Raw genomic sequence first — 16,035 nt, 5'->3', positions numbered from 1 at the left:
GCAGAGTGGGGAAAAGGGGAAGGACTATGGTGATAAAATGGACCTAAAAAAAAACTTCTGAAGAGGAATTTTTTTTTTGTACTTTTTGAAACGGGGAATCAAGCCGAATTTCTGCCCCAAATTGGCCCTCAAAAATTCACGAATAAAGGAAAAAAAATAATATTGTACTGACAATGCCCCTCCCTTTCCCACTCATGATAAAATGGATCCTTTTTTTTTAGCAGGGCCCTTCTTGCTATGTTGGGAAAAAGCCCCTGGCATAAAATGTGGAAAATTATTCAGCATTTGGGGAAATTTGAAAATTTATAAAAGTTCAAAACCTTTCTTATACAGTTTTTAACAATTGTGTAACAAACTGAACATGTTAAGATACCTTTTTGTATAATATTAAACCTTGATGGCTAAAACTGGTGTTGTCAACATATCATTGGAGATATGCCACCATTTTCCTTAGATAATTTCAAGTTTTTTTTTTCACAATCTTTTGTGATTAAGTTTGGGATCTTTTCAGTTTTGCATTGTATTAATAATGTCATTTTGTGAATATATTCCTATTTTATACCATTACTATATGGGGTAAAATTTAAATCATGTGTTGGAAATACCTTCATAAAATAAAACACTTTATAGTTGACAATTGTGAATTGCAAAAAAGAAACGAGTGGGGCCTTATTTTGGCCTCAAAACTTTGTGAGAAAAAAAAAAATTCATTACAGTACTATACTGTTTCTGGATATTGAATCATCATTATATACCATCTTTTTTGCTACATAATGTATGAATATGTCATTATTGAATAAAGACAGATCTCTTTTGTGTATCTTATGACATATGTTTGCAGTGAACTGTGTCATCAGAAACAGATCACGTTCTTTTGCACTGAGGATATAAAGTATTTTAAAGAAACATGCCTGTCCACAGACCACACATTATCTATCTACTGGATTACTTTTCAGGCGTTTGTGCAGAAAATACACAGTCCAGGACCCCCACTTTTCCTCTGTGATTAAAATTGTTTCCACCCCGACATACCAAATCTCAGTGACCAAGTTTTACCACAAATATTTGTCATCTAACTGCTTCCGCAGGGTCGGACCTTTACCAGGGGTTGGAAAACTCAAGCCAAGTCAAAGTCAGAGGGTGGAAGGGCCTTTATTACAACTGACAACTGCATTAGGTTAACTAATCTCTGTAACTTGCCTTTTTACTTGGGTCTCACCTTTGCTGTGCATGTGTGGAAACCCGGGATTCCTTCGAGTTTTGACAACTGTAAACTTAGTTATGAAAGCTGTTCAAGAAACAATTATGCACAACTTACAGTGAAAGGTTCTGGATACGCCTTCTCTTGCTTGATACGTTTTACTCCTGCTTCACAATCCTGGCTAGATACAGAGGAAGTTGGTTCAGAACTGGCACTGGTTAGAAAACGCCCTGGATCTCGCTGTTCAAAAAGAAAAGCAGCTATGGCATGTGTGGTAACAATAACCATGGTTCATAACATAATTAATATCGGTTCATTAATATCATAATTGCCACTCAGTAGAGCTTAATTTAGCATAAAACAAAATGTAAACATTTCCCCAATGTGCGTCTGCAACGACATTAAAGCGCCACCTAGGCTGTGCATATTATTTTTCGTTCATGAAATTTACTATAAGTACTTAGGTTTAATACTACTACGCCTTCTGATTTACTAACATTGGTAATCAATTTGACATTAGACGGTTCAAAAGTCTCAATACATAGTTCATTAGTAGTTCATGAATTACGAAGTATCGCATTTAACATAATAAATGTATCTTTATAATGTAAAATGTAATATAAAACGTTCATATATTTATTTGTGCTTGTCCGTTATAATAGACGATATTTATAATTGAAATATTAGACAAGAAAATATTTTATTTGGGCAACATCTGGTCTTAACAACAAAGCAGAACTTTATTTAAAATCGAACAATCATGATATAAAATCATGGTTTTCTGTTCGCAATACAATATAGTTATATGTACAGACAATGAGAAAGTGGGGGAGAGGAAAAAGAGAGGGAAAAATTATAATAAAATGGCAATACAATTGTACATTAAATTTATGATTTTGTTTGTGCATTTATAAACATTGAGTAGTCCTAAATTATGTCTTGGACTTAAATTGGCATTAACCTACGTCCCTGAATATGTTCAGACCCAAAGGATTGCAGGCCACTCGCTCCGCCTCCCTGTAACCAGTAAATAGTTTGGAATTTTATGTAACTCTAAAGATATGATATGTAAGCCTGTTATGTAAAAAGTTTCCCAGAATGATTGTTGAAATTGGCATTGTGTAAGTTAGGCAGAGATTCATAAAATTACCGAGTAATTTACCTCCATGACGGAAAGTATAGAAATATTATTCAGAATCACACGCATGCGTGCCGATAAGTGTGCACGTCTACACGTGCACAAAAACAGTGCAGAGATATGCCTACATCTAAGCAATTTATTTCTTTTGATGAATAATGTTTTTGCATGCAACAAATTAAGTAGATTTTCTAACGTAAAACCACCTTTTAACGTGAGACAATTCTGGAACATATGCAAACAATTATTCTTGTTTTCTTCATAGACCTATTCGCATTTTTCTACATATTCATTTAATAAAAAATATAAGATAATTTACATCAACATGATAAAGTAAATCATAAGTATATAAAATACATAATCGTGACTACGAGGGATGTTGTATAAAATCCTACATTTGTTTTACAATTAATCAGTAACTTTATTTATCTTAATAATATTCGATATACTTTTGTAAAGATAATTTTATTAAACATAACAAAAAAAAAAAAAAAAAAAAATATTAGGCTTTGTGTATGCCAGAGAATAACTTTATATGCAATTACTTTCAGCGAAAACATTTAGAAGTTTATATTTTCTTGATGTAAATAAATAAATAAATAAATAAAGTAATTACCTCATTTTCCATGTTTAATCAATCAAATATTTTTTTTCACCGAAAATCCCGAATTTATATGACACTATTCAAGTTCAGTATATATAAATAACAGTGTATATTTTTATATCCTATAACTAACTAACATTCACGCTGGTGCACATACATATATACCCTCCATGCTTGGATTAACATACCATTTATATCTATGATGATGTAATCATTAGAGTAAGCTAGAGTAGTACGTAGTATCATCTTACAATTTCACATTTAATTATCAAGGTAGATTTATTTACATCATTTCAACAACAAAGGGATAAAATATGTATGTCACAAGACCTCTGACATCATCATTGAAGAGCCGGTGCGTATACAGTTGGATTTTTTTTAAGAAGGATGCACCCCATCCCTCTATTCTAACCCAATGTGTGACACTTGTTTAAATTATTAGTGTTCAACAACCAATATTAAGACCACAAATGACAAGTTTGCGGATATGTACATATAGTCACGGGTCTGGTCTGTTATTTCTAAAACAAATTAGTGTTTCTTTGGTTAATTGCTATTATAAATGGACAGAATTTAGGACCAATTTCCAAGCTTAACTATGACCCTGAGATACACATAGTATACATGCCGGAAAAGTTTGTATATCATGCATACCGACGCACTGCACAATATAAACCCGTATATTTTCAAATTCCTAGCGGTATTGAAGTTAATTACAGATTCAGAAACCAATTTAACAGAATTATTTTGATTTCTTGATTAAAACACGTTATAAATCAATAACTTTCAATTAGTAACGTTTAGTAACGTTTGACATTTAGACTTCTTTTAGCAATGAGAATAACTTTATTTTGTAAAAAAAAAAAAGCCCCCCCCCCTTACGCCTCTCCCCCCCCCCCCCCCCAAACACACACAAACATACACACACCCATAATTAGTGTACATCGGACAAGCTACGTACATGGATACTTTCATACATACAGGTATTTGAGCAAGCATGTAATCACACTTAAACTCTCTTTTTTTGTGTATATTACCCCCTGGTGCCTAAAAAGTACGTCAAACTAGTGTCAAAAATGGGTCAGTGGAGTAACTCACTAGGGCACGTGTGGTTAAGTCAACCGCAGCATTCGCGCTTTGACGTAGTATTGATTGTGTTGAAACTACGTCATTCGATGAAACAGCCCAGAGGCTATCTAATCTAAATACAATTCGCCATTAATTGGTAACATATATCGTTATCTGAGACACTATTCTAATAATTTACCCCCTTCGCATACCGTTTATTTTACATAAAAACCTACAGTGATGGTTAAACACTAACTACGTCAAAAATGACTCAAATTCTCATGCCGGTATATAACAATGGATGATGTAAATTATACGTAACTCTGTTGTTTATACATAGCCATTTCAGTCTAACTGTTCATTCGGAAATGCATTCCCTTAAGGCCATTTTTTTTTTATATTTTGGTTTACTGATTTTTTCCAAAAAAAGGTAGGGTCGGCGGCGGCAAAAAAAAAAAAAAAAAAAAAGTTTTCATAACTATAAATGTGGTGCATAGTTTACATATACATAGTACTTACTAGAGCAATGAAATTAAATACATCGCCGATTGTCTATTCCAAAGATTGTTTAAATACACAAAAAAAACTTTTGCTCATATTGCCATTGTTTAAAAACACACATGAAATCTACACACAATGACTTTTGACAAGTGGCAAGCGAGCTCTTCAAAAGAATCTGTCATTCTTTGATGTTTACACACTGTTGTGTAATCTGAATCATCAAAGGTGCCGAAAATCAGCTGACTTGCACTCATTTCTTTATAGATCAGATGTTAAAAATCAAAGTGCTGCAGCACTGAATGCGACGGACATGCAACCGGAGAGACATTAAGGCTTCTTTTAGAAAAAATAAACAAAACAAAAACAAAACACAAAATATATAACAGAGAAAATTTGTTCCATACAAGTTCGAGATTTGTAGAGCAATATATTTTGTGTCCCAAATTGATATAATTCAGATTTTCGATTTCAAGCACTTAAATACAGAATGAAATTTATGCCTAAAAACTCTGGTCAAACTTGTAAATCAGTGTCCTTATCGATTTATTCTAAGAAATGATATGTAAATAGAAAAAAAACTATCAACGAAATATTTCTAGAATAAATCCAGGCAAATAAACTTCAAACATAATACATTATACATTTGAGAATGCTATTTAGAATTGCTTCGTGTTATATCATAGTGGGCATACAGACAATAAAATATAAGTCATTTGTATTTTTATTTCTCTTGGATATGTCTCATTAAAAAAAAAAATTGGTTAAAATCATCAGCAATTAATAGTGCATTTCTTAGATTTTTTTATTAACAAGGTAAAGATGTAGAGGCCAGAGCACATCGTTTTTATTTTAATTTAAATGTCACTTAAGCACTACAGTGTTTATAGTTGTCCTTTTCAACTTCACACTAAATTCCATTTTCAACTAGTTTGCTTCTTACAATTGTATAGCATTTCTAAAAGTATTGCATTACAATCCGCTGGTTTATTAATTACATGTTTAATGTGTACTTCCTAATCGCCTGTCCAAAAATCAGAACAGGTGAAGCAGAATCTATTTTTAGAATAGCGAAGGTTAATTCATTATCATGACCTAGTAAAATATGTAAACAAACCACAAGAATCGGAAGTAGAACTGATATTATAACTTCCTTACCATGAAAGACTACATGGCGGTAAAGTGTCTTACATGCATTTTCAAAAATAGATATTTATACTAACCATTGTACTGTATCTAATATATTAATAACTGCTGAATATTCAGCTAAACCCGCGGTATGAGTCACGAAAATAGTTCTTCTTTTATTAATGCGCGAGTTATCCTAGAGTCACGAAAAACTTTTGATTTGTTAATAATAATGTTTTGTATAATGTAGAAATATTTATTTCCTACTAATAATGTCTTGGAACTCAGAGGTTACACCTTTATTGTAGTATAATTTGCTGTCCTACTTTTTCGACAGCGGTAAATCGTTTCAGCAGTAATTTGCATATTGCGCAATAATACTAACGGGACTACAACGTTTTTATCAATAATATACGTTCATATTTTAACTTGGATAACTTAATTTGAAATTGAAAAGGCTTAATATGGAAGATATTAAGATATCCAGACAAAGTATGGGAGTTTTGAAGGATCAAATTCATGTACTATTTCTTAGGCTGTTAATTGGTTTAGGACACATTGCGCGATAGTAGCCAACGAAATCCCATGTGTAGATGACTTAGCTCTGAACGCGCCTGAGGGCGCGTCCGTCGCAAAAAGTGTCAAGAAAAGATTACACAAAGTCATGTTCAATTTTGCCCATTGTGAAAATATTTTTATCGGATAAAAAGCAGGTCAATATTTGACATAAAAATCTATTAAAAGTAAGTGCGGGCATTTTTTTATTTTGTTTGTTTGAAAACCTGTATTCAATCTGCTTTTAAAGACTAATTTTTTTTGTTAAATCTGAAAATACTGATCTTGTCAATTGCAGCAGATTTCTCTCGCGTAATTGCTTATGTAATTTGGCGTGTTTTTTTTTTGTTGTTTGTTTTTTTTTTTTTTTACATTTTTACGCATTTCGACCTTCAATGCATTGATGAAATATGATCAAAGCCTAATTATAATTCTGTGAGAATGGCTTGACCCCATTTAACAGACATTCTTTCATAATGAGTGTATATCAAAATCCCCTTGATCATAATCCCCTTGGTTGAAAAATGACATAGTGATCGAAATCCCCTCAACAGAAATGACCGGGTGTTCATAATCCCCTTGATGGATAGTCAAAATCCCCTTGGCAAAAATGATGGGGTGGTCAAAATCCCCTCAACTTGTGAAAAACAACCCCCTTTACTCAAAATTCTTTTTCCTTTGATCTTTTGTCGCTCCAGCTAAACTATTGTGTTACATAAAGAAATGTTGCAAACAGCAGTTACATTGAGTAGAGGAAAGAGTATGGAGTATACTTTAGCAATATAATACAGGTTATTTTTAAATACTCCAATGTTGTCATTTTCATGTTAATATAAAATATAAAACCAGACATAATATTTCACTCTTATTTATTTTCTGACAGCACATTTTACATATGTTAGCACATTCACAGAATTTACATAGCACCGACATTATTTTATTCTGATAATCTGTCCCAGAGCACCCAAGAAGTCTTCAAGGGATTTAATGCCACTTGCGTACTGTGAGCACAAAACTTTCAGTCTCTGCTGGTGAGCTTTAGTGGCCTTCTTCACTCGTTTCTGTAGAAGTTCACCACGATTACATCTCAGAATTTCAGCTCCCACCATTTTTGCATCCTTTTCAACACATTGCACAACTGTCCAAAGTGAAGGATTTGAATGTCCAACAAGGTGCTTAAACCCATTGTTCCAAGATTCACACTGGTTATTTGTTCTATCCTGGTCAGTCATTGTGGCACTGTGCACATTCCAAATTGGTGGAGGAAATCTTGGAGAGGAGCGTCGGAACCTCATATTTCCATTAGCAGTGATGACTGCGCGAAAGGATCCATTTACATAGTTGGAGTCAAAATACTCAACCAGACACTGTAGATGATCTGGGGCCTGTTCACGTAGTAACGTCAAGCCTTCTTGCACATCGCTGCATGGAAGAAACGTCAGACCGTCAAGCTTTCCGCAGAAGGATTTCACATCATCATCATTGTTGTAGTCAGACTGAAGACCCTCTGCTTGCACTCTTCTCCAAGTAGCTTGGGTTAGATGGTAAAAACATCCCTAGATGGTGTAAAAAAAAAGGTTTTAATATGCTGTTTAAATAGTCTTTTACATATTATAATACAATTAAACAAGAATATGAATGATATATATATACATACAAAGCCTGATCATGTGTTGTATTGAATGATTCATTTTCAGCTTTTATCCTGATTCAACGTCAGACATGTTAAAGGCTTGTATAATTATTAACAGAAATTTGGTTTCATTTATTTTTTTTATTTAATGAAATAAATGGTTTCATTTAATTTTTTTTATTTTTTTTCATTTAGCAATGAAATAAATGGTTTCATTTAATTTTTTTTATTTTATTTCATTTAACATTGAAATAAATTATTTCAAATGATCTTATTTTTTATTACCTGGATATGAATGTTGCTGGCCAATACAGTTCTCACAGCATTGTGTATAGCTATCTCATAGTCTGCCATAATTTGCTCTGGGTTAGGTCGGATACCTCGCTGCAGACAGGCATCTAGTAGGGCAGTCAGCATTTCTTCATACACCAGCTGTTGCTTTGACGGAAGGAGTGCGTAGACAACTGAGACACAGGATTCACCTAAAGGTACACGGATGACAAAAAGTTGTTTGAACTGAGAGGGCGCTGTAGAGTGGGTGCCATCCATAAACCATCTGGATGCACTATCTAGGAGGCGAAGACAGTCATTAGTGGCGAAGATGAGGATACGGTTGTCTGGAGACTCGTTGTCGTAGATGACATTACTTGCAAACTCAATAGGGAAAGGAACAGGAACATCTCTGATTGTTGATGGGTTCTTAGGTGCTGTTCCTCTCTTGGCGCGTCTCACAGTTTGCTTCAAACTCTTTACGGAACTGGCAGCAATAACCTGAAGTAAAAATAAAGCAACAGTTTTCATGCACTCAATTCAATTATTTCATTTTCCTATTTCACAGTTGTTTGTCTGGCCTTTGTGTCTGTACATTCTGGGCATTTAACATATTCATCAGTATTGTCATTATATCATTAATATCATCATTAAAAGTAATCTTACTAATATAAATTTTCAAAGTGGTTTATTTCATGAGAAGACCCATGTGCATTTTACAGAGCATGTTGAAATTTAAAAAAGAACAATTTTGAAATTTACAGGATTTCTATGAGTCTTATTTATTAACTCACCTCTGTAGGCTGCAGCGATAATTTATCTGTTACTATCTGTCCGGGTTTACCACGGTTAGCTTCAGCAGATGCTTTTATCTCACTGCGGACTTTAAGTGCCTGCATTGCAAATTTGTCAGGAGCATGACTGTGCGCGGTTTCAGATTTGACAGAAGACACCTAGAAATAGAACATAAAGTTAGCATGCTGAAATTAATATTTTACCTATTATAATTCAGATTTATGCATACTTTTATTATGATGTGCTTTATGTCTCCATTAATATTTTCATGTAATCTCTTTTGCTTTACTTAAAAAGAGTGCTATACAAAGGTTAAAAAAAATAATAAGACGAAAAAAATTAATTCAGGCATAACTTGCACAATTGATACATATTAGTTTATCTCATGTTCAATGTACCAAATGATTATTATTGATTATATACTTACATGTAAATCAGTAGTCAGTGCACCTTTACAGTTCAGACCAATTCTCTGAGAGCATTCCCACCGCATTGAGGACTTATTTTCATTTTTCTTTGTGTAGGCATAACCTTCATACAGAAGCTTACGAGAACCTTTGTTACTTGTAATGAATTCCATTTTGGGTATTCATGTCTATTGCAGAGAGCCATCATATTATATACCCAACAAAATAACAGTTTGCAGTTAAGTAAAACAAAGATGAAGTAATTTTAGATAGCAAACTGCAATTAATAGCCTCATTTTAAGTTATTATCTGGAAAGATCTAAAGCTAGTGTGCAACAAATTTGTCTTTAAAGGTGTTTATCATTGCAAAGATTAATTGATTGTTTAACCAATTCTCTGAGAGCATTCCCACCGCATTGAGGACTTATTTTCATTTTTCTTTGTGTAGGCATAACCTTCATACAGAAGCTTACGAGAACCTTTGTTACTTGTAATGAATTCCATTTTGGGTATTCATGTCTATTGCAGAGAGCCATCATATTATATACCCAACAAAATAACAGTTTGCAGTTAAGTAAAACAAAGATGAAGTAATTTTAGATAGCAAACTGCAATTAATAGCCTCATTTTAAGTTATTATCTGGAAAGATCTAAAGCTAGTGTGCAACAAATTTGCCTTTAAAGGTGTTTATCATTGCAAAGATTAATTGATTGTTTGTTACATATAACTATAATTGCAATGATTAGTTATAATCAACTATCATTTATTTGTTTGTATTTTACAATTTTCTCAGCAATAATAACATCAATAAAGGGTGTCATTATTAACTGGCTGTGACAAACATACACCTTTTAATTGTTTGTATGCTTTTCTCTTTTTTTTCAGCAATTCTTGAAGCAGTTGGTTCTTAAATTCATTGAACTAAAAAGAAAAATAAGAAAAGAAATTTCCCAACCATTTCACATTATTTGAGGGGATTTTGACTACCCACTGAGGGGATTATGACCACCCCTTTATTTTTGCCAAGGGGATTATGATAACCCTGTCATTTCTGTTGAGGGGATTTCGATCACTATGTCGTTTATCAACCAAGGGGATTATGATCAAGGGGATTTTGAGCGTCTCCCTTTCATAATACACCAAAAAAACACTTTCCCCAACTAGCAGACGACAGGCTATTCTCGAGTAAAGATAACCGGTTGCGTATCTCACTGTATAAATCGTATGTTAAATAGTCTGGCATATGGTAGGTTTAACAGTTAATTAAAATACTTACCGTGACATTTCTTTGACAAGTCGTTATTAGCAGCGTATTTCAAGACAACACAGAATTTTTTTGGGGGCAGATTTTTTTTTTTTTTTCATTTTCCCAAAATACAGAGTCGGCGGGTCAGTAAACCGAAATATCAAAAAATAATGGCCTAAATGCCAAATCGAATTTCAGAAATCGGTTGAGTAAAAAAGATAATTTAACGGTTACCTTTAAATTTTCCATATTGTTGCTCGTAGCTTAATCCGAAAGAAAATCGTTTACTATTTCGCACGGTAATGTCTATTCATCCACACAACGTTGCAGTGATGTTCCCGTGCTTCTTTTCAATTATTAATATCCCAGTTAGTGAAAAAATCAATGTTTTAGATTTATTTCATAGATCGGTTTTCCATTCAAACAGTTGACAAAAACGATATAGTTTGCAAAACACCAATAATATAAAATCGAATCATTCCATACGAAAAAAAACCTATTAATTTTCCAGTAAAATAGATTTGAATTAAATAATGCACATTAGGAATATATTGAACTTTATTTCAATGCTACAAATATATAAAGAACGCGCTTATCAATGCGCTTTTTAACGTGAGATAGGCAAAATACATAAACATATGTAATTTTAAGAACAGAATCGACTTAACAAAACGTAGACCACGAGAGCAGTCAATAGAGCGACGGATCATGACAGTTTATAGCCTATCCGGGGATTCATAAACGTCCGGGATGCTTCATTTGTCCCAAACGCTTTACATTCACGGTATAAGCCATCTCTGCACTTAAATGCAATTATGTTTTTTTATATAAATTTCATTTGAACACTATCAGAGTGAAAACCGCCTTTTAAATGTTCAAATAGGTAGAAATATGTCATTCAACTGGTAAAATTATGTCATTCAAATATGCAATAATTGAATATTCATGATTAAATGATATGAAAACGCCTCATTATTCACGGTTCATTGCACGTGTACATATATAATTGTAAATTAATGACATCCGCAAATATTATGATTAAAATTATTTCACAGAATAGACGTGTTTTTTTTTCTTCGTTATTTCGTTATTTCATCTATTTCCTTTCAATATGAATTTCTCATTTCTTTTTCAAAATTGACGAGATCCCAATTAAAATTCTAACTTTGCCAAAATAGCATAAAAGTTTATTTGTTTTCAAATCAAATTTGCGAAGAAACAAACCCTAGCCGAAAAAGGCGTTAATAGCCCATTATGCCTCAGAAATGCTATCATTTTTATATCTTAAAACCTTTATATTTTTGGTATATTATTACAGTTTCCAAAAATTACTCATTTAATCTGACACTTAGATAATCCTATTCTTAAGCTCTGTTGGCAATTGGTATACTTTTAGTGAATTAGTATTTTGTAAAGAAGTCAATTTACCAATTTGTTTACATTTTGCTACCTTTATGACATTGTTTAATACTACTTTCTTCAGTTGTTTTACAGTATACATGCTATAAATCAATTTTGAAAACATTTAAAGCATAATTGACATTTCTAACGAATTAAAAAAACATGAATTTCTAAGGCATAATGGGCCTTTAACAATATTCACAATTATTGATATCGCTATGAGAATTGGGCATATTATGACGTATATATGAGCCGTGTCACGACATAACCAACATAATGGGTTTGCGACCAGCATGGATCCAGACCAGCCTGCGCATCCGCGCAGTCTGATCAGGATACGTGCTGTTCGCTATCAGTTTATCTACTTGTAAAAGGGTTGGTAAGAGAACAGCATGGATCCTGATCAAACTGCGCGGATGCGCAGGCTGGTCTGGATCCATGCTGGTCGCAAACCCATTATGTTGGTTTTGTCGTGACACGGCTCATATGGAGACTTTAAGTATCCTAAATAAATATGGTATATAATATTGATAGATCTTAGTGTTTAGGAGTACAAATGCCCCTTGTAAGATGTCAGACAAATATTTTCTTTGCTAGTTAACTTCAACAGAATAGGAATTCGTGCACTGTACAAATATTTACAATCTTATAGTAGAATTTCCATTATAAGTCCGAATTAGGGTGATAAAAATATATAGAAGATCCTTTCATATTTTAAGACGGGATATAATTATTTGTATGAAATAAATTGTGCATGTATAATATTATATACCATTAGAAAGTATTTGTAGGCCTATTATTTGGACAAAGTTATGTCCATAATGCGAAAATGACATAATTTCAAGATATTTAATCAAATTAACCTTATAAATTCTCAAATACAATTAAAAATTTAACAACTTGTTTAACAATGAAAATTGATTGCATTTTAATGCTTTTATCTACAAGGACTTGCAGGTGCCGCATGTACTTAGCCAGGTCCGCCAATGTGCTCAATTTTATCATTTTTGTGTTGAAATCCGGATGAAAAGTTCCTAAGTCAAAGCAGGGCACGTTTTGTGGATGTAAAAATTAATTTATTTCTTATCATTAAGTAAAGTAAATATTTTCAGTTTAGAACCTATACCAAGCATTTGTTTAACCTTTGCTTGAAGCCTGATATCGTCGAAAATGACAGGTGTCCGTAAAATAGGCTAAGTCGTTTAATAGATTGTCTCTTATTGACCAATATTTTGGGCACTGATAATAAGTAATAAAAAGTTGATGCACAAGAAGCGATCCGGCGATTCTTACATATAGATTAATCATTAATCTGCTGTTAGCCTTTGCCACCAGTATAGAGCCAGGCAGCATGGTCATCCATGCGCCAGTCTGACCAGCAGGCCCTTTACTGCTGACGGACCAACTTAAAATTTTCCTCTAGTTAACCCTATAATTGATAATGGGGAATTCCAAGACTAAACACTTGACAAGTCCATTTAAGAAATTCAGCAGGTAAGGAATAGTTATATAAAAAGTAACACTTCACACATATCGTTTGAATTTATATGTGTATTGAAGTCTTCACACTTTCAATGATTTATCGATATGTTTATATTGTCGATTAGTACGATGCAAAAATATTTGGCAATTTGTTCTTCGACGTTCTTTCTTGCGTCCATTTTGAGGAGCGAATATTTATCATGTAAAATGCAATAAACAAGAGAATTCCTGGCAGATGGACAAAAAATACAGACATAAAAGCCAAAATAATTATGTGCTTTATAGACAAAAGGTTTACTGGTAAATCAGATAATGATGTTAGACAAATGTCTGTGTGTTGGAAATTGTTGCGATATTTTCTTTTCGTTTATTGGCTAATTTTATCATTAAAATGACAGTGTCAAGAATTGTGCGGCCGGTTTACAGAGGTTGCAGCAGACGTTTTGAAAGGGAGACTTTAGGGGAAGGGCATCATATATAATGTTGGTATAACCTTTGCATGGTCCAGCACTTTTTTATGATTATGTTTTTGTGCTACTATAATTATACAGTGCATTACTAAACTAAAAAGCCCTGATCACCCCTCACTCCCTGTCCCCACCCTCCCTGTACATTATTTTGAGGGTTTGTGCGATTTTAATTAAATTCGTTTTTGCCGTGCAATGCTTGTCAATAGCTTAAATCTTAAATTAGACTTAGAATTGAACTTTTTGCACGTTTTTAAAAAAAAATTAAAATAGATTGTTTTGAAGACTTTCAGAAGTGTTCCTTGGTAATAATAAGTGTCTCAGTAAAAATTGCATTTTGAAAACCCCAGACTACAAATTATAACATATACCGGCCCTAGGCTAGTTTCAGATTTTGAAACTAAAAAGAATAGCTTTTTTAAATAAAAAAGGATTTTCGATAGCAAGAAAATGTACCTCATTTGCAATGTTATCAATTGATACATAGCCCCATAGATTTATAATGACTTTTATGATATTAAGACAAACTAAGATGCTTTTGTTTATGTGTTGCAAATATTTACATTTTTATAAAAACATCTTTCATACCTATATTAATGGCTACAAAAGTTGTATAAAGTACATGTGATTAAAGCCTTCTACGTAGTTTTATCTTGTTTTCAAGTTGTTTACTTTAATAAATCGAATAATAATACACTAGGATAATGATTTTCACTCAACTAAAACGTTTATAAAACTAGTTTTATCTTTGATCTTGTATTTTAACGACATCTACACCCAACCATGTTATTGCATATGTCAACATAGTTGGAGAACAAACCCGTAATTATAATATGGATGTGCAAAGATTGTTGGACCCACCCTGCTCTTCAAGCAGCATTTCTCCCAGATTTATGCTAATTTTCTTTAAAAAAAATGAAAATCAGATACTTGTATCTAAAATTATAATATTGTAAAGTGAACAAAGAAAGCCATTTAAAATAATTGCACATCACTTGCAATCCACGTAAACTACCAAAAGATGTCAAAATACGCAAAAATACCCATTACTGCGTTAGTCACGCAGTATTGTGATGATACATACAGCAAAATCAGTCTTTAGTCGCACATAACATGTAAATTATTACTTGTATCCTGATTCTTTTTACCTTTCTTAAAAACTTTGTACATTTTTGTCAAGTTTAAAATTTATGGAAATATTTTGGCTCATCTGGGGGGCATGCAGCTTTAAATCTGACCACTACATATAATTTAGATGACCGTAAGGAATGAGTACAAACAAGTTTCATATGAAAGATAGTATGATATGCTTTGTCTTGATTCTGTGTTCATGTTGAAATAAAAGTCCAAATTTTCTCATTGTTAATATGACAAGGCCCAACATAGATCCAAACAACAAAACAAAACACATAACAAGAACTATCAATAGGACAGCATGCTCGACCATTCTCAGTTTTTGATAGTAAAGCAAGAGCATGAATAATGTTGAATTTTACTAAAACTCTCCCTATTCTTTGAATAGTCGAGCTAAAAATTATGATAAAATATAGAATAAAAATGAACATTGAAATGGAATTACAGAAAGATAACAAGTGCAATTTTGAAACGTTTTTCTGTTGATTTTTTTGTCATTAATTCTTTATATTATTCATTGGGAAAAAAAATCTTTTTTTATGTTAGAATGTGCATTTAAACGAACATTTGCAAATGAAACTCGTTTAAATTCATACTTCTGTTTTTATTAAACTCATTTATATTTTATTTGAACTTCTTCTTCTTCTCGAATATGAGCCGCGTTATGACAAAACCAACATAGTGCGTTTGCGACCATCATGGATCCAGACCAGCCTGCGCATCCGCGCAGTCTGATCAGGATCCATGCTGTTCGCTATCAGTTTCTCTACATGCTATAGGGTTTGTAAGCGAACAGCATGGATCCTGATCAGACTGCGCGGATGCGCAGACTGGTCTGGATCCATGATGGTCGCAAACCCATTTTGTCGTGACGCGGCTCATATGTCCTTTCCTTTCAGTCATTAATGTTTTATTAGAACATGTCCTTCATCTCCCGGTGCAACAATGCGGTTAAATGTTCCAAATCAAAGAAATATATAGCAATGGCGTGTAAACGTTGCTATACA

At 33.0% G+C, this 16,035-nt stretch overlaps 1 protein-coding gene across 1 annotated transcript; it reads right to left on the bottom strand.

The window, feature by feature from the left end:
- Positions 1 to 7,124: 7,124 nt before the first annotated feature.
- LOC132757393 (uncharacterized) lies at positions 7,125 to 9,644 on the bottom strand. Its single transcript, XM_060748666.1, has 4 exons — positions 9,318 to 9,644; positions 8,890 to 9,048; positions 8,111 to 8,596; positions 7,125 to 7,748 (listed from the first exon to the last, which is right to left on the bottom strand). Exons 1-4 carry the CDS (start codon positions 9,468 to 9,470, stop codon positions 7,125 to 7,127), a joined length of 1,422 nt encoding a protein of 473 aa, XP_060604649.1. The 5' UTR covers positions 9,471 to 9,644.
- Between the last annotated feature and the right edge of the window lie 6,391 nt (positions 9,645 to 16,035).

This window comes from Ruditapes philippinarum, unplaced genomic scaffold (genome assembly GCF_026571515.1).
Source record: "Ruditapes philippinarum isolate M1 unplaced genomic scaffold, ASM2657151v2 ctg2966_1_1_1_1, whole genome shotgun sequence".
Lineage (NCBI taxonomy): Eukaryota > Metazoa > Mollusca > Bivalvia > Venerida > Veneridae > Ruditapes > Ruditapes philippinarum.
The sequence above is the reverse complement of the archived record's forward strand: the minus strand, read 5'-3'. Positions and strand labels throughout refer to the sequence as shown.